Here is a 23,286-nt window from a genome sequence, read left to right as displayed (position 1 = left end):
TGACAATAGCAGCAGCTGCTTGACGGCAGCGGCGATTTGTAACGGTTAAACCACTGCTGTTTTGTGCAAAAGCTCTGTAAAGCGAAAGCTTAAAGCGTTTGCCATCCTGTTTTTTTGCATCTGGCAGTGCTGTCATCCGATAGAGCGCAGTTGTCAGAGAGTGATTGAGAGAGCAAAAGAGAGAGAGAGAGCGCGCGAGAGAGCGAGAGCGAGCTTACATGTCTGACAGTAGCATTGCTCTTGCTGCTGCTCTGTTTACGTAGGCGAGTGGATGACATAGAGCGCATAGAGTTCCAGCAGGGATAGATGTTGAAACGGAACCAGACAACTGAAAAGAACCAACGCGATTTTGGAACTAGACAAGCAAACGATTAAATTAAATTTAAATACAAATAGCTTAGTTTCGAATTAAAAACTAATTAAGGAATATCAATTAATATATAAACTACAGAAACCTCATTATATACATAGCAGTCCGATGTGATACGACTTTCAAGTTCCGTTTCCGTTTCCGTTTGTCAGTTTATGTGTGCTCTCACCTAAATACTTATTTCAAGAGATTAGTCAAACTCTTAAGGTATTAGAGTAAAACATGTTGAGCTTTGTATTTTAAATGGACTTGCTTAGAATTTAGTGCTATACATTGAAGATCCTTTAATCTCAGTTATGGGTTAAACAACATTATTTGGCCACACGATCTGCTCGATGAATCCCAAATAGGAGGCGACACGTGTGTACAGGCCCGGGGTCTTGGTTGCACAGCCGAAGCCTGATGATATGATGCCCACAATGCTATACTTGTTGTTCACAATATCCCGTTCCAGGATCAGCGGACCACCGGAGTCACCCTGGCAGGCATCCGCCTTCTTGAATTTCCTGTCCGCCGCACAAAACAGCGACCCAATCACGCCATCCTTTAGGAAGCGCTTCGTATTCGGCTGCTGGGAAAAGCTGACATTGCACTGATCCAATGGAACTGTATTGAGTGGTGCACGCAGCAATATTTTCGATTGGCGTCGAGCTATATGAAGAAAGTTGGGTGAGTCGGATGAATCGGGTGAGCTATGTACGTTTGACTATTTACTGGTCTGATTCATGGTGCCCCAGCCGGCTACAAAGAGCTGTGCAGTTTCTGGCGGATCGAAGAGATTCGTTTCCAAGCACGCCGGCGATATATATAGACTCAGCCTGGGCTCCTCAACCAGCTCAAGTATGGCAATATCATTGTACTTGCTGGTGCTCACATATTCCGGATGTATGGCAATGTTTTCCTGCCCAAGAGAATCCAATCTGGCATATAATTGCGTTTCGCTTAAACGGCCACGTAAATTGACTTACCTTTATGGCAATGTCCTGATAAAATTCGCCCAACTGTTCGATATCCACCGTTCCCAGGCGAGCATGAACGGGCAAATCCTCATTGAAGCAATGGGCTGCCGTCAGGACATGGCGATTTGAGATCAGCGAACCGCCGCAACGATAGACAAAGGTGCCAAAGTTACTAAACGCAATTGCCGCCATGTGCGGATATACACCAGGCTCCACCGGAATACCGTCCAGTATATGGAGCGTTAGGGCCTCCTTTTGGCCCTCCCTTTGGCGCTCCTTTTGCAGCTCCTCAAACAGGCGACAAGCTGCAAAGAACAATCAAAGCAATTTATCAAATGAAGAGTTAGAATGTGCCCATAACTAATTCTCGATGCAGTCAGTCCAATCAAACTTAACTCGATCTACAACTCACTTTCGAAATAGACAAATGCGAAATGGGAAATTAAAGCAAAATTTTAGATCCATCTTTCCTAGTTCAGGTATACGATTTAATAGTTCGAGTATTAAAAGTATCGACCAAAAGGTTTTAACCAAATATTTTCCAACAATTTTCCACAGTTGCAAATGAAATAAAACCCCATCTAACCGTGCAGACAAGATTCCGTCAGATTAGTCAGTCAGTCCGTCAGTCAGTCAGTCAGTCGGTCAGTCAGTCAGTTAGTCAATCGGTTAGTCAGTCGGTAAATCATCCTACTTACTCACCTCGCACAGCTGGTCGCTCCTGCTCGGATACATCTACTCGAGTGGTGGGCGTGGCTTGAATAGTTCGTATCGTCGTGGTCTCCGGCCTGGAAATGGACAAATGGTAAGAGATTAGTTTGGGTGGCTGTTCTTTGATGGCTACGCATGATGGAGGCTAGGGCCAATTGATGTGAATGCTTCAGCTGTGACAAACCCAAATGGTGCAGCAATGCCGTTGCCCAGCTCATTCGTCTCGACCTCATCGAGGGGTCTTTCCCGGAAGCGGAATGGTGCCCAGGGATCTAAATCCACATTGGGGACTGTTACAACAGCTGGACGCGCGGTGGTCGTCGTGGTCGTTGTCGTCATCGTCAGCGGCTCCCTGGGCAACTCAAATGTGACCACTTGAGTGGCGGGCACAATGTTCATGCCCTGCTGACGTAGCCGCTGATTGACCAGCTGTATTAGATCCTGTGACTGATCAGCTGGCAAGCGAAGCGAGTCTGGTAATGGGTTTCGGACTGGGACTGGTCTTCGGCCTGGTCTCTGCTGTGGCCTCCACGATAGCGGTCTGTTAATGATCTTTGGCTCCCTGTCCATGGCAGGCGCCTGACCCCAGGGTCCCACATCCTGAAACTGACCCCTGCCCTCCGGCACAGCGGGCCGTTGATTGGGTTGGAATCTTGGCTGCTCTCGCACGGCTTCATGGGTTATCACTGGCACATTGGGCTCCAATGGGTTTAGGGGCTTGAGCTGCGTCTGGAATGGAGTTTGCGATGGAAATCCATTCGCAGGCTGTGGCTGTGGCTGTGTATTTGGCTTGTTATTGATCAGCTGCTGAAAGTCAAAATAGGCCGAATCCTCATCCAGTTTCGATTTCGATGCTCTCGCCGTGGTCAGCGGAGCTCTTGTGGTAGTTGTTGTGGAGCTAGTTGTGGTTGTGATGTCTGGGACCTGGCTTGGGCTGCACGTAAATCAGATGAATTATGTTAGACGCCAGTTTCTTGACTAGCCAACGGCATGGAGCATGCAGCGACAACAACAACAACAATTGGCACATAGCTTGGGGTTGGGCACAATAACAAAAGCAACAAAACGGACTCCCTTTTCAAATTGTCCATTCACTCTTACCCCTTATCATCCTCGCAGCAATCGATAGTCGGACAGCAGACAATCTCCTCGTACGGACCCAGGCCGCAGCTGGGCACCTTGTCAACGGTCAACTTGCCCGTTTTGATATATTTGTCAATTCGCGGCTCGCACTTGGATGAGGTCTGACAAACTCCCGGCAGATTCTCTTTCACCATACATGCATCGCCCTCTGCAACAAGGATATGGTCAATGCGAATACCCAAAAGAAAACGAACCCAGCCAAATACAGACCTTCGCGTGCCTCCAAATGTGACACCGCGCACAGAATTAAGCCACATAGCAGCAGGTGGCAGGAGGCGAGACTGGAGCTTAAGCCACGGCGACGGGCACTCATTTTACTGGACCAGGCCAGCGGTATCCACACTGCGAGACAGGTTCTGCAATAAAGTTTTCGTCAATAAAGTCAATATTATTAATATTTTATTTATTTTCATAGTCAATAGGAAAAGAAACGGCTTTAACCAACTTGGTTCTATGAAAATCACATAGAAAGGCGATTATAAGGCAGGTGAGCGTAAGCAAGAAACAGGCTAAAAAAGGAACGGAAAAATAGTGACAGGGGAAGAGTAACAACGCCAGAGAATGTTAATTATGAAAGGCCTGAGGAAGGCTAAACATGTTTATAGCTGGCTGTCCGTGGGTCTTACAACACATTGAATATCGATGACTTTTATATATACATTTCTATTAGTTACAATATTTTAAGTATTTAGATGAGTTTTATTTTAATTAATATCAGCTTTTTAAAGATGAACTGTAGATTTGGATAATCAAATATGTAAAAAAATATACTTCGTGTAAAGTATGCACTAAGAATTCTTAAATTAACAAAGTACGGTGACCATGAGAATCGCATAGAGCGGCAGAGATAACAAATAAAATTATTTTGAAAAAGCTTAAACACATTTATTTTCTCGTTTGAGTCTCTTCCAGGGGCTTAAGCCGGTCCAGATTAAAATGTCAAAATACACTAAGTTCGATTTTAAATGAAAAATAACTTTTAGTTTAATTAATTAGGCTTGATATTTAAAATCTCATTAAATGCAAATTATGTTTTTTAAATTCGTATTTCCAACAGCTAATTACAGCAAATTTGTTATCAACACACATGTTCACAAATAGAAATATTAGTTTTATTTTTTATTGAGCAAAGTAGGCTAATTACTTTTGAATAGTACTTGTCTCACAGATAGCAGAAAAAATCGTACAGAATATAAGTGACTGTTTGTGCTCAGTTTTCGAATCGAGTGGCTCTTGAGGTATTTCGAATGATTTATTTTATATGACACTCAAAAGAGATTTCTTCTTTGTTGTGTATTTCATTTGGAGCGCAAGTCTGCTGATAATAATGAACCTGTGATTGACCTATATATCAATTGAATTCTGGCATACGTAAGTCCCATCATCAGATCAATGGCAACTGGAAAACCCGATTGGAGCCCAGCATAAAGCCCTAACACACATTCTATTTGTTTACTATTTTTGATAGCCCCGTGGAAATTTCCCAAATCAGCTGAGCGCCACATGAGATAGTCCGCTAAATATTAACGTATGGCTGTGATTCATGGTACTTTTTTAGACCTTTCACTATAGTTTCCGATCAACAGGTTTCTGGGCGACTCCAGCTCATTGAACCCTATAGCTGGTCGTCTCCATAAGGTAACCTGCATATTTCTGGTAAAGGCAAAGCAAAAACTTTCCAGCCTGTTTCCCAATAACATCTGCGAATTTGTACCACATTGTTCAATGGTTTATCTAACAATCGTTTGGCCGCACAGATATACCTAAATGTGCTACATTTGTAGTACAAGCCTCAGCAAATTAACAAATTATCTTTCATATCAGTGTGGTTTCTTGAGCTCCCGCTATAAAAACTGGCATTTTTTTGTGTTCTCAGCTATCTTTCAAATTTCATAACTGATGGTGCCGCCAAGAAAATTGAGAAGTGTGATGAAATAATCGTTACAAAATATTAAAATGAAGTAATTCAATAATTTCATGGCATAAACGTGAGTTCTATTGAAACGAAAACGGTACACCAATATTTGATTTGCCAAAAAAGCGAACCTTATCCAGGATTAGCTGACTTAAGAACAGCCGCAGCAGATTATTATTTACTTTATATGACATTATATAGTATTTTATTTGCATTTGAATAAACGCAAATAATATGAAACATTGTATATCATAATGTGTATTATTATAATTTAATTTGAAAAATTGATTACGAAAATATTCTCTTATCAATTTTAACAAAAATATTTGAAAATGGAAAAAATAACATTAATATTAATATTAATTATATTTATTATTATTCAAATACAATATATAGAGTTCTCAATTGAGAAATGTGAAATATGTTGCGAGCCAAGGTTCAAACCCGAACCTAGATTCATGTACACCATGAACCGTGAACCGAACCGACTGGGCCTTGATTTATTTAATATAGATACTCAAATAAACTAAGGCAAGGTCGGTTTGGTTCAGGGTTCATTTTAAGTTCTGGACTGAAATATTTGCTTATATTCAGCTTTACAAATATATCCCAACTTTCCTTTCTGGACTTGCTCAGATTGTCATAAGGTATATTGTTTGTTTTTTATATATCTAATTAAAAGTTCTGGACAGGCTCATATTGGTATAGGGTATATTCTTTGTATGCACCAATTCAGGTGCATATACATATATTCAAATTTTACTACGCTTTTACGATGTCAGACCAAAGGGCGCTGTGGCAGACTGCACTTGAGGTGATCTCTCATGGATTGTGCTTATAGTTAGCTAGAGAAAAATTTAACAACTGTATTAACTTGGTTTTGACTGAATATTGTTGAAAATGTGCCGCATGCATTTATAGTCAGGCATCACTGTACTTGTTAAATGCATGTTATTGTGGGCCAACGTGTAATTAACATGAATAAAAACCATGCCAGACTATATCACTGCAATGCACAACATTTCTCGTGTTTTCATAATATTTTGATAACTACTTTTATTGTTATTATTATTATTGTTGTTGTTGTTACTGTTGTTATTGTTGTTGTTTATTATCAGACGAACCTTTGACACGCGCAAGTTTTAAGCCTTTTGTTTTGATAACAACAAATCAAACAAATAAACCAACTGCACTCGATTTTTTTTCTTGTTGTTGTTGCTGTCGTGATTTTTGTAATGTATTTTTAAATATACTGTCGTTATTTTTTCTTATTTTTGCAACACTTTAATTTAAACAGCACAAGGCAAACAAAAAATTAAAAAAAAAAAATAATAAATAAAATAAAATCAAACTGGAACTAAAATAAAAAGCAAAAAATAATTTAAACCGGTGCCAGGCGCTGTACGGAAACGCAGAGTACGGCTCTTATCGGTGTGTGTGTGTGTGTGTGTGTGTGTGCGTGTGTGTGTGTGTGTGTATAGGGCACCGATTCGTGGGACTGGGGCTGGGGCTACGGGCTACCTCACAGCAACGCGTCGCTTTGCCAACTGAAGCTGAGATTAGAACCCTACAACGCACATAGCTGGAGCGGTGGCCATAGCCAGAGAGCTGAGACCGTGGCCAAGCGGTTGTTAATATACCCTGAGCACGCTCAAAATGGCTCAAGAGGGTATACCAACTGGGTGCTAGCGCATGTAACAGAGGGAATGCGGTTTTTCTGATTATCGAACACGAAGAGCTTAGTTGATCTAGACATAAGAGGAAGAGATTTTAAATTCGAAATGATCATTTTTCACGATATCTTTCATTATTTTCAAAATATCGATAAGTATCGATTTGAAGACTTGGCCTAGCTTGGGCATAGCTCGAGAAATGTAAGAGCTATGTTCATTAAAATTGGTATGTAGATACTCGGATGTTAGGCACAGATCAAGAATATACCTATACTTGCCATTTCTAAAATATCGATAAATATCGATCTCAAGACATTATATTACTGGCAAAGCTTAAGAAGTTGAAAAGCTAAGTACATCAAATTTGGTACGTATTTACACGAATTGTATAAGCAGATCAAGATCACATTTGGGATACCTCTTCCGTGGCCCAAAAAATTGAAACAGGGGCAATCTTCAGTCGGGCACTCCCGACTCGAGCACTCTTGTTGTTCTCATTGTTGTTGTTCCTCTTGTGTCTTGACCGTGCTGTGTGCCGAACCGGTTTTAGCTTTAAGCATTTCACAGAATCAAAATACGCAACTGAGCGCAGCTACAGGTATTCACGAGCCGCTGGTCATAAGCTCCTAAGTAAACAGCAGCTAAAATAAAAATAAAAAAAATTGTGATTCAATGGAAATACACGACGAGTGTCTGAGTCGAATTCAGAGAGCGGCATGGAATTGAATCAAATAGTTTATTGTGGGTTTTTGCCCAAAGTCTCGGCTCATAATATTTTGGCCACAATTCGCAATTGATGAAATTTATATTTGTTTTAACGTAATCGAAAAAAAATAAAATATATATGCATATATATCAAACGTTGTTTACCCACTGTTTAGCAACTTATTGCTGCTAATGCAAGGCTCGACATTTTGATAGTTCTCTAGAGAGAAACTCATCAGCTGTCCGCATTCCAAACTCGATTATGCTAGACTGTGGATGAGATTCCTTTTTGGCCATATAATCCTAACACTGGCCCTGATACACGAGCTTATGTTCCAAGCTTAAAATCTCAAGCTACACATGTTTTGTTAAAAAAATCAAAATAAAGGAATCTATACTATATTGAAATTTTTAAAATCAAAACGAATCAACATTCCATGAGAATTTCTCCAATTCTGAAAATAACATAAGTTTTTGTTTTTAGTATTTTCTAACATATTTTTTCTTTTTTGTTTTGAAAAAAAAAAAAAGAAGAGAATTCATCAATAGTTAGAGGGGCCTGCAATTATTGTTATTTCTCGAACTAGCAATGCACTGGAAAACCAGTTTATATATAATTTATAAGTGTCTACATCTGAATATGCTACAAGTACAAGCTATATACGTATATAAAATGTACGTTTTCTTAGACTTAATATGATATAAAATATATATAATAATATTATATATAACATAATAATATAAAGTATGTATACGTATATATACACGTGTACATTAACAAATAAACTAATCACATTTGGAAAGCAGCTTCTGGCTGCGCTGCAGTGGAAACACGTTAAAATCGAATTAATTTTGGCATCCTTTGCTGCCTTTGCTGCTGCTGTTGTTGTTGTTGGTATTGTTGTTGCTGCTGCTCGACAAAGTACACGAGCCGTGTATCCAGCAGACTCGTAAAATACATTGCCTCTGCATTGCATTTGTCGCCGGTGGGCGTGGCAATGGCCAGCACACAACGGCTGCCGCTGGGACGTCGCAAATGGAGCACGCTGCCAACAACAGCCGGACACGGAGCACATGAATTGACATTGCTGGCGCTCAGCGCGGCGACATCACGTGGCGCCAGGCACAGATGCGACGACGGCAAATCCTGAACCGCAGACAATTTGCCAATGTCCCTGCACGCGTCCGAGTTCAGCAGGCGCATGGGCAGCTCATAGAGCGGACAATCGCTGCCTAAAGGAGGAGCAGGAGCAGCAGTGGAAGTAGCACAAGAAGAAGATGAAGTTATCTAGAATTGAAGCTAGTGGAGTGAAGGTCAAGCCTTACCATTGCCCATGCCCCACGCGCTGGCCAGTAGCTGTCCGCTGACCTGAAGGCGCGTCAGTTCGAACTGGCTGCAAATGGGCGCCAGACTGACATGCGAAGCCTTCGGCTGATCCACTGGCATTGACTGGGCCAAGCGCAGCAGCGCCAAGTCCTGACGATACATATCCACGCCCTGCCAAAGCACAGGAACAACACATGAGCAAGAGCGAGAGGGAAGAGTCAGCGAGAGAGACAGAGAGAGAGAGGGAGAGAGAGAGAGAGAGAGAGCGAGAGGGGAGAGGGGCTACTTACTGTAATATCAACCAGATAGTCCTCCTCCTCGTCCACATCGCGCATATCCGCCACACCAAAGACCCCATGACTGGCATGCCCACAGCCGGCAGAGCTTAGCAGCAGCTGTGGCGTCAGAGCCAGCGCCGTGCAGCGATGCACATGTCCATCGAAGGCGGCATTCGGATACGCCAGCGCAGCCAGATGCGTGTAATGCGGCAACAGCTCCACGGCCTTGGCTATGGCCGCCGCATCATCGTCAGCAGCTTTGCCCAAACGCGTTTCGGCGCCCACATGGCCAATCGGGTGCAGCGGCAGATTGGTGGGACAGCAGATGATCTCCTCGACGGTGCCGTCACGACAAGTTTGCACATCCTCATCGCGCAGCCGACGCTGTTGCAGCAGCGGCACCAGGCTCTGGCAATCGGAAACTGCCTCACATATGCCCTTGTAGAGCGGCGTCTGGCAGGCGGCGCCCGTCTCTGTGACTCTGTTCGGAAATACGATGCTGGACGAGCTAACTGGCGCTGGCGTGGTCACCAAGGACGCTAAATACTCTCGATCGGTCCTAAATATGTTCAGCCAGGACGGCGTCGTGGCTTGGGTATCGTTGGCTCTGCTGTCGCTGGATGAGAAGCGCAGATTCGTGCTGTTGCCTTCTTCGCGGGGACAGCATATCTTCTCCCCTGTCGTGGTATAGCCACAGTTGAGCACCGCATCGGCCGACAGCCGGCCACTTTCGATGAACTGTGCCAGCGTCGAGCACTGGTCGGCTGGCTGGCAGCTGCTTAGATATCCACGTGTAGGACAGGAATCAGCCACTGCAATATCAAAGCACAGACACATAAGGGGGGGACGGGACCTTGATTGGGATTGAGAGTACGCACCCTGGAGGCTGTAATAGCCGCAGCAGCAGCTGCTTAAACAGAGCCAAATCAGCGCAGATAACACGACGACAACACGTAGCATGGCCGATCCGACTACGAACTGGACAGGCGCGTCGCTCGCGCTCAACTGTCGCTCTTCCACTGGCCAAGCGTCGTTGGGAGCAGCCGACGCCAACGCCGACGCCGACGCCGGCACCGGCAGCGGAGCAGAGCAGAGCAGCAGCACAGCATCGGAGTGAGGAAGTGTCTGAGCGCTAGCTCTTCGGAGAGAAGAGAAACATTTAACAATCATTTGTTTTGTTACCGAGCCAGGTGTGAATCAGGCCGTGGGAGTTAGGCTAGTTAGGGGAACGATAAGTTAAGCACAAATTGCTCATTTTTGAGAGTTGAGATTAATCATCTCTAATAATAATTATTACCATAATTAATATTATTATTAATAGCCAATCAAAATTACTTAATAATTGCAAGAGCATATTACCAGTTTTGAGCCGCTTCCGATCCAAAATCCTATTTTTTTTTTTGTCTTTCTTAGAACCGAACCCTATATCTTTCCATTCCCAATAACAGAAGCCCGAACCGAGACACCCCATTATTGCATAGTTATGATTATATGTATAGATCCATTTTGGATAGAAGTCAAATTTGGGATGAGATCAAATTTAGCCCTGCGTTATTTTCAGTAAAATTAAACTGACTCATTTCTTTTTGATTATGATAACATGTGAACATTTGATGTGGAAAAGCTTGTTCACGAACTAAACCTCAGAGCAGTCAGTTGATTTGAGCCCAGAACCGAGACGACTCTCTCTCCCCCTCTGGACTGGTCCGACGTTGTATTATCTACAATCTATTCATCAAAACATTTTTAAACGTGCCCGATTTCATAATCAAAATCGCACCCCTAACCTAGTTAGATAATTATGTCAAGTATTTGTTCCATCAGACCAAATGATTAATCGCTTTTACGCAATTTGATTTAGCTCAGGTATTGCCCGCCTCTGTCCCGTTTCTAAAGTAATTAATTTTTATTATGCGATATTATCCAATTAAACTATTGATTTTGTAAGTGATTCCCGAAAGATGGTCCCGGCTGTGCTCTGACCCGCTGTCACATATAATGATCGGGATTCCAGTCTGGCGGCTGTGCATGATCGGGATTTGGAGCACCCTGGCCGGGTATGTTTGGACGAGGAGGGCCTGGATTGCGTGGAAAAGGGAACAGATTACCGATACCGCCGGCGAGTGGATCCAGATCGCTGCGTCCAACATCGGGCAAGTTGTATGGATTTGGTTCGAAACTGTGCGGCATATATGCGGGCGGACGTCGGGACTCATCGGCCAGAGGATTTATGGTCTGCGCGGGCGTCTGGCTGGTCCGTTGCGGTACGGTAATTTCCCGGGCATTCGCCGCAAATACCGGATCGCACAGCTCTCGGCGGAAGCGATCAACAATGGCGCCAGCCGTTGGCATAGTTTTTGCAATATTACCCCTCAGATCTTCCACAAGGGAGTCCGGGGAAACGCACAGATTGGACACATTCTTGGTGTTCGTATCCAGCAAATTGACAATCAATGCATCCTCAGTTATATGGGCCAGCAGCAAATAGAGCACCTTATTGTGCACATATCTCAGCGAATACTTGGAACTATCCCCATTCCACTGATCCGGCAGCAGTTCGCTCCCAATCTCATCCACCGGCAGGCTCTTATCATCCCCAATGCCCACGCAACGAAAATTACAATGCTTGGTCAGCAGAAAATGGGCGAGAACCATTAAGACATCCGCCTTCTTGCCAATCCGACTCTCCACAGTCTTAAATAGCAAATCCCAGCCATAAAAGAAGTCCGCATTTAGGGATTCCGCAGCTGCTGTTGTGTTTGGATTGGGCACATTCATTTCGTTCAGGAATTTTGGATATTATCAAGGGAAAGACTTAAAATGAACTGAAACATATCTCTAAGCAATCTGAATGCTGTGACAATGTATATAGAATATGTGATACGTCTAATAATGTTACGATCAGGCCGGTTCAGTCGTGTATGCTGGCTGGAACAGACTGAGAAAAGGTTATATCGACTCCGCTCTTGCTACTGATCGCGAATATATATATTTATCATAGTCAATTTTTGACGTTATTTCTCTACTTAAATTGGATTTTGAATTTACGTACAATATAAAATAAATATAGTTATTCATATAGAAATTGTTGAATATGGTATTATCGTATAAAATCTTAAAATGAAAAAACTTTAGTTTGTATTGACACCCCTTTTCCTGAACGAAGGACATAAATTCCGGCAGCTGCCATTATTAGCTGTGATGGGAAAATTCCCAACATCTCTGCTCACGATGCTGGTGTAATAAATCGGACCGCTGTTCACAATGCAATCGTTGGTGGTGGGCGTGGCAATGCCTGCCACACAGAAACTGCCGTCCGCTCGCTCCACATGGAGCACACTGGTGCTGGCCGTCAGGCATTTGGTGCAGTCATCGCTCACGCCGGCATGGGAAGCATTCCGCTGGGGTACCAAGCACAGGTTCCTGGACTTATCGATGGTTCCTGGATTTTTATTGGTGCAGTCGTTGAATCTCTCAAGGCGCGTCTTGAACAGGCCGCAGTTAGAGCCTGTCAACAAAGGATTGTAGATTAAATTGAGAACCTAAAGCTCCAGATGCATAGCATCAATGCCAACCATTATTTTGAGCAAAGCCTACGGCGTATAGCTTTGGAACTCCCTCCAGCTCGGTCTCATTACAAAGCAGGGCCAAGCTTACATTTGCCATTTCTGTTTTGCTCACATCAATCGAGGTGGACAGCGTGAACAGTGCCAGATCGTTCTTATACTGGACTTTTGTCTGTAATGGGATTAAATACACTTTTGTCAAAGTTTTGCATGCTCTAGTGCCCTTAAAGTGCACAAAATACCCTTTCTAAGGCCCTTCAAAAAAAACAGGGTATAAAAGCGATGTAGTATCAGGCAAAAGAAATAACAGCTAAAAACAGGTAAAGGGGCGGGGGGGGGGGGGGGTTTATCGATTTAAAGGGTGCGAAATGACCATAAGAAAAACTTCCTTCGAGATTAAAAAAGTGAAAGATGCGCGTAAAAAACAAATCGATAATTATCGATAGCTTGACATTAACTTAATCTACGTTGATAAACAATAACCTATAGTCGACATTTCCTAATCTCTTCTGTCTGAGTTGGAACGGGCATGAGCCGATCGATTTGTCTGTTGAAGCACGCCCAGAATATTTGAACTGTACAAAAACTCGTATATCCTTTAAGCGCATTTCTAGCTGATACAAGGCACAGAATGTGATAAAAAGAGAAACTGAAAGTACCGTAAGTTCAAACTCTAACTCCGGATCAAAGAATTTTCTTGGGTCAGTAACACCCACTAGGACTCTGTTGGGCTTCTCATATATTTTGTTGCCCACGCATTTGCTTGTCGCCAGCAATTGGTTTGGCGACAGGATAATCGCCGTGCAGCGATACTCAATTTCGTCTAGGGTATCCGCCTTATAATAGCCGAGTGAGGCCAAATGATTTAAGCTATTATGGAATCTGCAAAATGGAAGAGAATGATGGATTGAGGCATCTCTTTAAAATGGTTGGGGAAGTGACATACGTGGGCGCTGCCAATGTAAGGCTTGAGACTTTTGGGCCAGGCATCTCATCGGGACAGCAAAACATCTCCGAGTGGCTAGCGTCGAGGAAGCCGCAGCTGGGTATATCAGTTAATTTCAAAAAGTTTTCATCGATGTACACGGGCAGTGTTTGACAGTTTTTGGCCAGCCTGCAATGGCTCTTGGGATAATTTATAGTCCAGGTGCATGGATCGCCTTCTGTTTTTACATAATTGAGTTTAGAAACAAACGCACTGAAGAACCAATATACCCAGTCTCACCCTGTCTGATTGGCCAGCCCACACTGCCAGCCACGCAAATTATCACGAGCAGCCATATAAAGGTCGACATCTGGGATGTACCGGCAATATACATTATGCTTACAGTAAAAGTGATCACGCTAAACTAAACTAAAGCCACCGACTGATCTGTGTTTTAAATAAATACAAATAAAATATACATATATTTATATATATGTATATATATATATATTCCTTATCATACGAACGCGAATACAGCTCTTTTTTTTATTATTTAATTTTTACATATCGAAATTTTAGAAAATATTATTTTCGACTTATATTTATTTATTTAAAATAAAATGGCAAATATTTAAAATTAAATTTAAACATTTAAAATAAAATAAAATTACGAAAATTCGTAATCTTGTTTTCTGTATGCAATTGATCGTAAAATCTGGCATTTCTAGCGCTCACTCTCTCTCCGCTCTGCCTCTCACTCCTCTCTCTCTTTCTCTCTCCTCCCTTTCTCTCTCCTCTCTCTCTCTCACTCTCACTGTATCCCTCACTCACTCTGATTCAGATAATTTTGAGATTAGTAAAAAAAAATAAAAATGTAAGCGAAATTTCCAAAGTGGATCATATATATATATATATATATATATATATATATATATATATATATTGCGATTAACAATGATTGTTTATTTGTTGTATTATATACCATATATTTTTTTAATGGGAAATTTCTTAAAGAAATTCCGTTTAATTTTGACTTGTCCGATAGCGGGCGTTTGCAATTCCCGTCTGGTTTTCGGGCAGTACTTCTTCGCCGGCCCTGTTTACGATGCTGGTGTAATAAATCGGACCGCTGTTCACAATGCAATCGTTGGTGGTGGGCGTGGCAATGCCTGCCACACAGAAACTGCCGTCCGCTCGCTCCACATGGAGCACACTGGTGCTGGCCGTCAGGCATTTGGTGCATTCATCGCTCACGCCGGCATGGGAAGCATTCCGCTGGGGTACCAAGCACAGGTTCCTGGACTTATCGATGGCCGACACCTGACGCTTGAGTTCCACTTTGGTGCAGTCATTGAATCTCTCAAGGCGCGTCTTGAACAGGCCACAGTTGGAGCCTGTCGACAAAGGGAGGATTGTGGATTTAATTGAGAACCTAGAGCTTCAGCTATGCCAACCATTATCCTGAGCAAAGCCTACGGCGTATAGCTTCGGAACTCCCTCCAGCTCGGTCTCATTACAAAGCAGGGCCAAGCTTACATTTGCCATTTCTGTTTTGCTCACATCAATCGAGGTGGACAGCGTGAACAGTGCCAGATCGTCCTTATACTGGACTTTTGTCTGTAATGGGATTAAAGCCACTTTTATCAACGTTTCGGATGTTTTGAATTCACTGAATGTGCGCCAGTGCTCCAGAAAGTGGCAAACTATGGGATACTCTGTGCCTGTACCCAAAATTCAAACTTCATTCTACGGGAAAACCAATATTGAAAAACTTCAGAACAATGAAATGGGTGACAGGTATCGATCCTTGCTAATGTAAAATATACATTACGTTCATGTAAACAAAACTTATCCCAATTGAACGACTGCCCAATACCCTGTTGAAAGTACAGCTAAAAGCAGTTAGAGGAGGGGCGTATCGATTTAGGGAGGACGAACCGATCGACTCGTCTGTTGCAGCACACCCAAAATATTTATACCTTATGGAAACCCTTATATCCTTTTTGCGGATATCTAGCTGATACAAGGCACAGGCAGTGATAAAAAGAGAAACTGAAAGTACCGTAAGTTCAAACTCTAACTCCGGATCAAAGAATTTTCTTGGGTCTGTAACACCCACTAGGACTCTGTTGGGCTTCTCATATATTTTGTTGCCCACGCATTTGCTTGTCGCCAGCAATTGGTTTGGCGACAGGATAATCGCCGTGCAGCGATACTCAATTTCGTCTAGGGTATCCGCCTTATAATAGCCGAGGGAGGCCAGATGTGTTGACATTTGGACTGGAATTGTTTCCCTAAGGTGAGATGTTAGTCAAGAAACACATGCATCGAGCAGCTACTCACGGTGTTGCTGTTGGTGTTAGTGTTCGTGAGATGGCTTCGGCACGATCAGGACAGCAGAGCAGCTCCTGGCCAGATTGTGAAATGAAGCCACAAACTGTCACAGAACGCTCCAGACTCTTGTAGGCAACCAATGTGGTACAGCTTTCGGCTAATTGGCAAGTGCTAGCAGGGTATCCATTCCTTTCCGGGCACCGTTCACCCACTGCTCAGTAAGATAACAATGTATATATGAGTCAGTTGTAGCCGACTGTTCGATACTCTGGCCGCTGAGTCAAAAGTCTTGTACTTGTTACATATTTGGGTTACAAAAATGCATCTGTGCAATAACATAATCTGACGATCGTGCAATGCCCAATGCCACGACTGATGCATTAGAGACAAACAAATATATGTACATTATCCACCGAGACATTGAACCCACCTGACAGTTCAATCATTTGTGTTTGACTGGAATACTTAAGTGCTCCGCAGCCAGCCAATATCATAAGCACCACATGGGCTGCGAAGAATGCGAACGAAAGAATCCATCCGATATTTTTTTTAAATGTCATTGTGCTGGTTCCAACCATCAACTGAATATGCAAGGCCCAGCCCGATTATGACTAACTTAGCACAGGGCGAGAGCTGAGCATGCGACCATTAAGTAAAAAGCATGCAGAGTTGACATTTCGCTCACGAGCTTGCACTCATTAAAGTTGAGCTCACAAGTTAAGCTCACCAGTTAAGCTGATAAGCTGGCCTAAAATATTCGTACGGTATAAACATATATTTAACGATAAGCCATCGAGTATTAACTAAGTTCTTGGTATTAAGCAAATTCGGACTACTCAAGTCGATAACAAAAGCAATATGTAAATTTCAGAGTTTAGTTTCGAAAGCTCTTTGGCAAACCATAAAAACTACGGGCTCTGTCTCTGCTATAATATAATATACATATGTATATTTAGATTGTTATGAGCTTCTTGGGGGCTTTACCCAAACAGAAATGCAATTGGCTCTTTTGATCAATCAATCAATCAATTGTTAGCGCCACATGAGGAACGACACGTGCCACGCGCTGCATCACCTTATCTATTAGATCATATGATATAGGGAGAAGCAGAGAATGACTATTTCAATTAAATGGAGCTGCATTGGAAAAACCCGCGCGTCAGTTCGCAAAATGTATTTATATAGGGATGTGTGTGTGTGTGTGTGTGTGTGTGTGTGTGTGTGTGTGTGTGTGTGTGTGTGTGTACGATAAGCCAGTGCCATTTTTATGCCCGTAGAGCCCCACAAATAGACAAAGTATTGAAAAAAGAAATAATAATAATAAAAACTGAACTGTCTGATAAGGGAACCAAAGAAATAAATATCGAATAAGTTGCACAATTTTTGGTGAGTTTAACTTTAGACAATTTTTGTTTTGTTTTTTGTTATTTTTTTTTTGTCATGTTTTCATTGTTTTTTGTTTCTCATTTTAGTTTTGTGTTTTTTTTTTTTTTCTTTCTATTAAATTAAAAGTTAGCTCTATAATAATACTTGTCTTTCTGAGAGAAGGAATGGGATGGATATGGCGTTAGCGTTGAGCGATGGCGATCACAGTTCAGTTCCAAGTTGAAGATGCTGTTGTTTTATTTGCTCTCAAATTAGGTCTCTTTAGTCTAGTAACCATAGAAGAAGGCCTCATACGAGAATGTGCGCGTCTGATTGCAGGCCAGCAATATGGATGCCTTGCTCTTGCCAATGCCGCCATTAATAAAATAGGCATCAGCATCATCCGCCGATGTGTCCACATAGATCTCAATGCTGGTCAAGGTAACGCCAGTGCCGCTGCTCGATGAATATGTCATCTCAACCTCAATATCCACGGTGGTGGTGAAGCTCTCGTCATCATAGCTATTGACCAACAGCTTATCGCCTGGCGACGCGTACGTGAACGAGAACGAGAGCGAGAACGAGAGCGAGAACCAGAACGAGAACGAGAACGAGTTGTCCCGTTAGCCAGCTATTCATATTTAGTTAGAGATGACAATTTGGCTTACCCGTTATTCGCTCGCCGGCACTGAACACAATATTGCCCTTGGCATGCTTCACCTTGTTTAGGGCGAGCAGTTCCACTCCTGGATTTTTTGACGTGTAGCGAGTAGCATCCGTTACAGACGTGATCGGCGTATAGACGAGATCGGTGGCGCGCTGCGACGGCGACGCCGACGACGACGGCGACTGCTGCTGCTGCTGTTGCTGCTGCTGGTGCTGGTGCTGGTGCTGCGTGGGCGCAGCGAGTGCGCAAGCGCACAGCAAAAGTAACGAGAGAATCACTTGCGGCATTTTTGGGCGCAATTAAAAAACACGCGAAAAAAAAAAATCACAAATAATATAACAAACAATTAAATGAAAAGAAACGAATTTTGGCTTAGATGGAATTTGGGTTTGTGGCTTCCGCGCTCTGTGCAATCTAATTGGCGACTGTTTTGTGCATTGGCTTTTATACCGCCCGCTCTTATCGACGGTCAGCGTTAGATAAGGCAGCTCGACGACTGAACGATAAGCCGGCATAGACTACTAGTATTGGCCATGGTTTTGGCTTTTATATTGTTTTTTGTTTTTTTTTTTTTTCATTTTCTTTTGGGGCCTCCTAATTGGCAATCATTCGCTCAGTGTCTATAAATAGGCCACTTGAGAGCCAATAATTTTAGACATGCACTAACACCAAACGGATTCAAGCAATTAATATACTCCACCAATTACCAATCGATCGATTTGCAGCGCGTGGCCACAGCAACAATGACAACAACAACAATCAAAATTGTGATCATGGTTCACCCGGTCATCATGTGATAGCTAGATACTGGCTTGAGCCCCATATTAGAATATTGTTAGTTATTGGTTATATTACTTGAGACCTGGCTTTTACTTCCGTCTTCGTGTTGGCCACTTCAAATTGTTTGCCCATTCATTGTGCGCAAGTAGCTGGACTCTGATTTCCTTATCGGCGACAAAAATCAACAAAAACATTAACCATATAGTAGTGCATGTACATATTTATCGTATTGCGACAGCAAATATAATGCCCAATTGTCATACAAAAAGCCGCACAGTGCCTTCAATAAATATGCGGACCAGTCAAAGTGCATCATACAAATGATAAAAATAGCCATGCATGAATCAACATTTCGACGGAAATTTCACAATATGATTTCCACACTCAGGGAATAATACCAAGAATTCTTTAATTGCATCGGATACAATAAAATACAACCCGGCAGCATTCAAATTGGATTTATGGAAAGCATTTGAATTAAGGCAAACTTAGCCTAGATATTTAGGAATTGAGCTCAAAACCAAATCAATGGGTTTAGGTTATAAAAAAAATTCATCTGAAATTTAAGACAAGTAAGACGTTCCGACTGGGGGATACCCTGAACCCTCTTCTTCCCACATCAAATGCATATATATTTTCTGTTTTAGACTCTAGCTCTTATTATATACCAAAATTGCTCAAAAAACAGGATATCGATATCGATTTTTATCGATTGCTTGGAAACAGAGTAAATTATCGATTATCGGAAACAAATTCGATCTGCGCAGGCACAAGTCTCCAGCTCTTATAGTTTCTGAGATCCTTGCGTTCATACATACGGACAGACGGACGGACGGACATGGCTAGATCGACTCGGCTATTGGTGCTGATCAAGAATATATATACTTTGTGATAGATGCTTCCTTCTGCCTGTTACATATATTTGGATTTTGCAGAAATACAATATACCCTTATACCCATTTTTAATGGGTTCAGGGTATAAAAAATGCTTAAGAACCCAATACATTGATTTTGAATCAAAGTATATATACAACAAACACTTAAGTTCAGACTAAAAAATAAATTGTTTAAAATAAACTTTAAAACATAAACATTTGCCATAAATAATATGAAATTTTGTTTTTTTTTTATACTTTTGCCAATTGAAATTATTGTATACAATATATTAAGTATACCAACAATCAAATGTTTTATGATGCCTCTTTGCGTGGCAACAATCGAAATAAAGAAAAAGGAAAAACAACTCATTGAAATATTTAATAAATACAAGTGCTTAGTTATCTTTCGATTCCAGACAGTTTTTATATTCATGTACATCGATGAGTCAAGAGCTATCTGCCGCATTGCGACTGCGTCAGAACGAAAACAATGTTTGAGCCAAACGTGAATTTTATTGTTAACATTGAGATGTAAAACTCAATTAAAAATCAATAATAAGTACTTGCACAAGATTTCTAGTGAAATCATAAAATTATTAATGAAACGAATGTGGTTTTATTTTTATGCTGTCGAAAATTAAGTTTTGATTGTAACCCAGTCGAGAATTGTTATCATCGTCGCTTTTGATGATTAAAGAGAAGTGTTGTTGGATTTTGTTTTGCAATCTTAACCTTGATATACATAATTGCGCACAATAGCAACCAATCGAAAGAACGTCTATTTCGAGAAATATCGGGCAATTATTTCTTGTATCCTATACGCATACGCAGAGGTTAGCATGACCTGGTCTGGACTTAAGCTCGTCTAAGCGCAAGAGATCAATGCCATTCAATCTGTAACTACAGGGTATCTCACAATCGACACCCTCCCGCTCTCATGAGTTATCATTAAGTTAGTAACAAACATTTCGGGTCTGATAAATTGACACATTTCTTTCAAACTTGTTAAGCCGAGCGCAAAAGCCAGCGAACCGAAATAGAACATATATCGCCAGAGCTCAGTATCAGTAACTAGCATATAGAAGGCTGACTCGTGCGATAGGGAAATGCCCGGACATAAGCATCGAGAATTTCTGTAAAGATATGGCAACACTTTCCAAGTTAAATGGTAAAAACTCGAGACAGCAATTTAATCAAGATCAGCAGATCAATAACAAGAGAGAGAAACTTGCTTTAAGATTTTCAGTAAATACGCTTTTTAATTAAATTTCTTTGTATTGTAACGGTTATTATACCCTGAACCCATTAAAAATGGGTATAAGGGTATATTGTATTTGTGCAAAATCCAAATGTATGTAACAGGCAGAAGGAAGCATCTCCGATCCCATAAAGTATATATATTCTTGATCAGCATCAATAGCCGAGTCAATCTAGCCATGTCCGTCTGTAGGTGCTCCGAGTGCCTGCGCAGATCGAGTTTGTTTCCGATAATCGATAACATACTCCGTTTCCAAGCAATCGATAAAAATCGATATCGATATCCTGTTTTTTAAGTAATTTTGGTAAATAATAAAGGCTAGAGTCACCAAACTAAGCTATATGTAAATAGCTTCTAAAATAAAAAAATATATATATGCATATAATGTGGGAAAAAGAGGGTTCAGGGTTCGACTAGAACCTCTCACTTGTTATTATTATGATTTGTATAAGCCAAGCACAAACCTGGTAATATTCCATATTGTGCTACAAAATTATTTTAACGCTCCGCTTGGCATTTTATATAGACCACAGTAGCTGTCATACGTTGTACTACTTATCTTCATATAAAATGGGTTCGAATTAACCATAGTCAAACTATTTTTCCTTGATCTTGGTACCACAAATCACAAGCGTTGCGAGTCGCGTGCACCCCACAGTTGTCTAGATTATTTGAAGACCGTTCGGAATATCCCCAGATCGGATGGGGCGCCAGGCGTTGGCGTCATATTTGAAAGCTTAGCGCTAATTTACGAGATCGCATACCTATTCTCAAGTGTGAAGCGCGTGAGCACTTTCGATTTATTTGCCAGCGATTGTCTGCTGAGCGATATATATGAAGGCCCCTCTATAAAGAAAGCCGCTACAATTTATAGATAGTAATTCATTTATATATGTGTGTATATGCGATAGTTTGTACAATCAAACATCAAAAAAAAAAAAACAAAAAACAAAAAAAAAATAGTAAGCCAAAGAAAAGAATGCAATAAAGACAGTTAATATTTGCGGGAGAAAGCGGCGCTCTCACTTAATCGGAGCCAAAATATTGGGCCTGGTAGGCAAAGTTCTCGGTCTGCTTGGCCTCGACCACAATCGATATGAAGCGCTGGCCAATGCCGCCGGCAACAACATAGGCATTGCCCTCGCTGTTGTCCTGCGTACAAATGAGCTCCACAAAGGTGACAATGGAGCCAGCGCCGGATTCCGGATATGTCAGCTGCAGGCTGACATCCTTGCGTGCCGGATAGCTGTAGACGTCGGCGCCCTGGGCAACCAGTCTGTCGCCTGAAAGTAGGCAGCGCACAAGAGTGTTAAGAATTCGTTGCATACTTTCGGTTACTATTGTCATGCCGCAACGACAACTATCGCTTACCGGAAACACGAGCGCCCAGCGTATAACGCACGGACTGTCCGCTGGCACGCACCGCCGGCTGCTTCTCCAGCCGCTGCATCTTCAGGCCCGGATGCTGGGCAGCAAAATCGCGCACATTCTTGACCACAACAATATCGCGATGTATATCGGCGTCACGTGCCACACCCGCCAAACTCTGGGCCAACAGGCAGCCAAAGATGGCAACCAACAGACACAAACTCAATTTGCACATTTTGCGAAAGATTTGCAAATATATATACGTATATATATATATATATATAAATATGTTCCAACTGTTGCGAATGGTAATCACTGAATGAGCTCTGCAGTGGCAAACTCTTTATTATTTATACTAGAGCCAATTAAGTGGAAGCCAGTCGATTTTGGTTTCGTTTAATTTCGCAGCACACGCCCCAAGCCCACAGGCCCGGTTCCGGCCCTTATCACGCCAATTGACAATTTCCATTGACAACGTTTAATCCAACAACAAGAACGTGATTCATCATTGCGTACGAAGCAGTTTCTGTATGCCCTTCCAACGCACTCATCTAGAGGTTTCCAGAACAAATAGAAGATCGTACATGAAACAATACCAAATATCATATATTGGCATTTTCTCCCAATTTACAAGCAACTCCGAACACTGAGCCAGTTGTTTAATGAACAAAATGAATCAACCATTCTAAGCCCATATATGTATATTAACGAATAAATCCGTCAACCGTATTAACCGGACCTAACCTGAAAAGGAAATTGTCAAGTAATCTAAACTAAAGATGCATGGCTTCAATAATAAAAGTTTAATCTATACACATTTGAACTGCTTTCGAAAAGTACGTTTACATTTGAAGAACATACGCCAACAAAGCCAGTGTTATACAACTTTCTAGACTGAAGTTAAAAACGGGAACTTTCAAATACTTTTCAATTAAAAACTAACAACCTAACAACAAGAGAGAGAGAGAGAGAGGGAGGGACCGAGAGACCTTCTAGTCTCCTTCATTTCCAGAAATAAATTTTAGACAATATATTATCATTTGAAGAACACACTTGAACAATGC

The 23,286-nt window shown here is 41.9% G+C and overlaps 7 protein-coding genes and 1 long non-coding RNA gene across 11 annotated transcripts; 1 reads left to right on the top strand and 7 right to left on the bottom strand.

The window, feature by feature from the left end:
* Positions 1-580: 580 nt before the first annotated feature.
* Positions 581-6,633, bottom strand: LOC6635429 (serine protease persephone). Of its 4 annotated transcripts, none has more exons than XM_032439976.2 (8): positions 6,223-6,633; positions 3,394-3,539; positions 3,142-3,331; positions 2,225-2,974; positions 2,032-2,117; positions 1,339-1,634; positions 1,085-1,271; positions 581-1,021 (listed from the first exon to the last, which is right to left on the bottom strand). In XM_032439976.2, exons 2-8 carry the CDS (start codon positions 3,494-3,496, stop codon positions 672-674), a joined length of 1,962 nt encoding a protein of 653 aa, XP_032295867.1. In that variant the 5' UTR covers positions 3,497-3,539; positions 6,223-6,633; the 3' UTR covers positions 581-671. The 4 variants fall into 4 exon arrangements, with proteins under 4 accessions (XP_032295867.1, XP_032295868.1, XP_070062837.1 ...); XM_032439977.2 differs by lacking the exon at positions 6,223-6,633 and adding an exon at positions 4,328-4,404; XM_070206736.1 differs by lacking the exon at positions 6,223-6,633 and adding an exon at positions 4,371-4,389.
* Positions 4,416-5,340, top strand: LOC116652090 (uncharacterized). Its single transcript, XR_004305087.2, has 3 exons — positions 4,416-4,554; positions 4,652-4,711; positions 4,770-5,340. It is a non-coding gene; the product is annotated as an uncharacterized lncRNA (long non-coding RNA).
* Positions 6,634-7,490: 857 nt separating the features above from the next.
* On the bottom strand, positions 7,491-10,266 carry LOC6635430 (uncharacterized). Its single transcript, XM_002059030.4, has 4 exons — positions 9,960-10,266; positions 9,094-9,893; positions 8,803-8,974; positions 7,491-8,709 (listed from the first exon to the last, which is right to left on the bottom strand). Exons 1-4 carry the CDS (start codon positions 10,249-10,251, stop codon positions 8,312-8,314), a joined length of 1,662 nt encoding a protein of 553 aa, XP_002059066.3. The 5' UTR covers positions 10,252-10,266; the 3' UTR covers positions 7,491-8,311.
* Positions 10,267-10,963: 697 nt separating this feature from the next.
* Positions 10,964-11,922, bottom strand: LOC6635431 (proteasome inhibitor PI31 subunit). The gene has a single exon (XM_002059031.4). It carries the CDS (start codon positions 11,857-11,859, stop codon positions 11,071-11,073), a length of 789 nt encoding a protein of 262 aa, XP_002059067.1. The 5' UTR covers positions 11,860-11,922; the 3' UTR covers positions 10,964-11,070.
* A 135-nt stretch (positions 11,923-12,057) lies between these two features.
* LOC6637227 (uncharacterized) lies at positions 12,058-14,007 on the bottom strand. The gene is made up of 5 exons (XM_032439945.2): positions 13,873-14,007; positions 13,594-13,810; positions 13,307-13,529; positions 12,657-12,819; positions 12,058-12,589 (listed from the first exon to the last, which is right to left on the bottom strand). The coding sequence occupies exons 1-5, from the start codon at positions 13,964-13,966 to the stop codon at positions 12,213-12,215; spliced, it is 1,074 nt and encodes a 357-aa protein (XP_032295836.1). The 5' UTR covers positions 13,967-14,007; the 3' UTR covers positions 12,058-12,212.
* A 492-nt stretch (positions 14,008-14,499) lies between these two features.
* Positions 14,500-16,497, bottom strand: LOC6635432 (uncharacterized). Its single transcript, XM_032440035.2, has 5 exons — positions 16,337-16,497; positions 15,916-16,117; positions 15,635-15,866; positions 15,027-15,189; positions 14,500-14,966 (listed from the first exon to the last, which is right to left on the bottom strand). The coding sequence occupies exons 1-5, from the start codon at positions 16,482-16,484 to the stop codon at positions 14,596-14,598; spliced, it is 1,116 nt and encodes a 371-aa protein (XP_032295926.2). The 5' UTR covers positions 16,485-16,497; the 3' UTR covers positions 14,500-14,595.
* A 1,007-nt stretch (positions 16,498-17,504) lies between these two features.
* LOC6635433 (uncharacterized) lies at positions 17,505-18,325 on the bottom strand. Its single transcript, XM_002059033.4, has 2 exons — positions 17,940-18,325; positions 17,505-17,815 (listed from the first exon to the last, which is right to left on the bottom strand). The coding sequence occupies exons 1-2, from the start codon at positions 18,223-18,225 to the stop codon at positions 17,559-17,561; spliced, it is 543 nt and encodes a 180-aa protein (XP_002059069.2). The 5' UTR covers positions 18,226-18,325; the 3' UTR covers positions 17,505-17,558.
* Positions 18,326-21,619: 3,294 nt separating this feature from the next.
* Positions 21,620-22,540, bottom strand: LOC6635434 (uncharacterized). The gene is made up of 2 exons (XM_002059034.4): positions 22,226-22,540; positions 21,620-22,137 (listed from the first exon to the last, which is right to left on the bottom strand). Exons 1-2 carry the CDS (start codon positions 22,455-22,457, stop codon positions 21,881-21,883), a joined length of 489 nt encoding a protein of 162 aa, XP_002059070.1. The 5' UTR covers positions 22,458-22,540; the 3' UTR covers positions 21,620-21,880.
* Positions 22,541-23,286: the final 746 nt, after the last annotated feature.

This window comes from Drosophila virilis, chromosome X (assembly GCF_030788295.1).
Source record: "Drosophila virilis strain 15010-1051.87 chromosome X, Dvir_AGI_RSII-ME, whole genome shotgun sequence".
NCBI classification, from domain to species: Eukaryota; Metazoa; Arthropoda; class Insecta; order Diptera; family Drosophilidae; genus Drosophila; species Drosophila virilis.
Note: the sequence above shows the minus strand (reverse complement) of the source record. Positions and strands in the feature narration are given on the sequence as shown.

Coding starts and splice junctions, on each gene's coding strand:
- LOC6635429 (XM_032439976.2), bottom strand. CDS start 3,496: ATGAGTGCCCGTCGCCGTGGCTTAAGCTCCAGTCTCGCCTCCTGCCAC. Junction 3,332..3,393: donor ACATTTGGAGGCACGCGAAG/GTCTGTATTTGG, acceptor TCCTTGTTGCAG/AGGGCGATGCATGTATGGTG. Junction 1,272..1,338: donor ATCAGGACATTGCCATAAAG/GTAAGTCAATTT, acceptor TCTCTTGGGCAG/GAAAACATTGCCATACATCC.
- LOC6635430 (XM_002059030.4), bottom strand. CDS start 10,251: ATGATTGTTAAATGTTTCTCTTCTCTCCGAAGAGCTAGCGCTCAGACA. Junction 9,894..9,959: donor CGGCTATTACAGCCTCCAGG/GTGCGTACTCTC, acceptor TTGATATTGCAG/TGGCTGATTCCTGTCCTACA. Junction 8,975..9,093: donor ACTATCTGGTTGATATTACA/GTAAGTAGCCCC, acceptor GTGCTTTGGCAG/GGCGTGGATATGTATCGTCA.
- LOC6635431 (XM_002059031.4), bottom strand. CDS start 11,859: ATGAATGTGCCCAATCCAAACACAACAGCAGCTGCGGAATCCCTAAAT.
- LOC6637227 (XM_032439945.2), bottom strand. CDS start 13,966: ATGTATATTGCCGGTACATCCCAGATGTCGACCTTTATATGGCTGCTC. Junction 13,530..13,593: donor CTTACATTGGCAGCGCCCAC/GTATGTCACTTC, acceptor TCCATTTTGCAG/ATTCCATAATAGCTTAAATC. Junction 12,820..13,306: donor AGTTAGAGTTTGAACTTACG/GTACTTTCAGTT, acceptor ATCCCATTACAG/ACAAAAGTCCAGTATAAGAA.
- LOC6635432 (XM_032440035.2), bottom strand. CDS start 16,484: ATGGTTGGAACCAGCACAATGACATTTAAAAAAAATATCGGATGGATT. Junction 16,118..16,336: donor ACAAATGATTGAACTGTCAG/GTGGGTTCAATG, acceptor CTTACTGAGCAG/TGGGTGAACGGTGCCCGGAA. Junction 15,190..15,634: donor AGTTAGAGTTTGAACTTACG/GTACTTTCAGTT, acceptor ATCCCATTACAG/ACAAAAGTCCAGTATAAGGA.
- LOC6635433 (XM_002059033.4), bottom strand. CDS start 18,225: ATGCCGCAAGTGATTCTCTCGTTACTTTTGCTGTGCGCTTGCGCACTC. Junction 17,816..17,939: donor TGCCGGCGAGCGAATAACGG/GTAAGCCAAATT, acceptor ACGCGTCGCCAG/GCGATAAGCTGTTGGTCAAT.
- LOC6635434 (XM_002059034.4), bottom strand. CDS start 22,457: ATGTGCAAATTGAGTTTGTGTCTGTTGGTTGCCATCTTTGGCTGCCTG. Junction 22,138..22,225: donor GCTGGGCGCTCGTGTTTCCG/GTAAGCGATAGT, acceptor GCCTACTTTCAG/GCGACAGACTGGTTGCCCAG.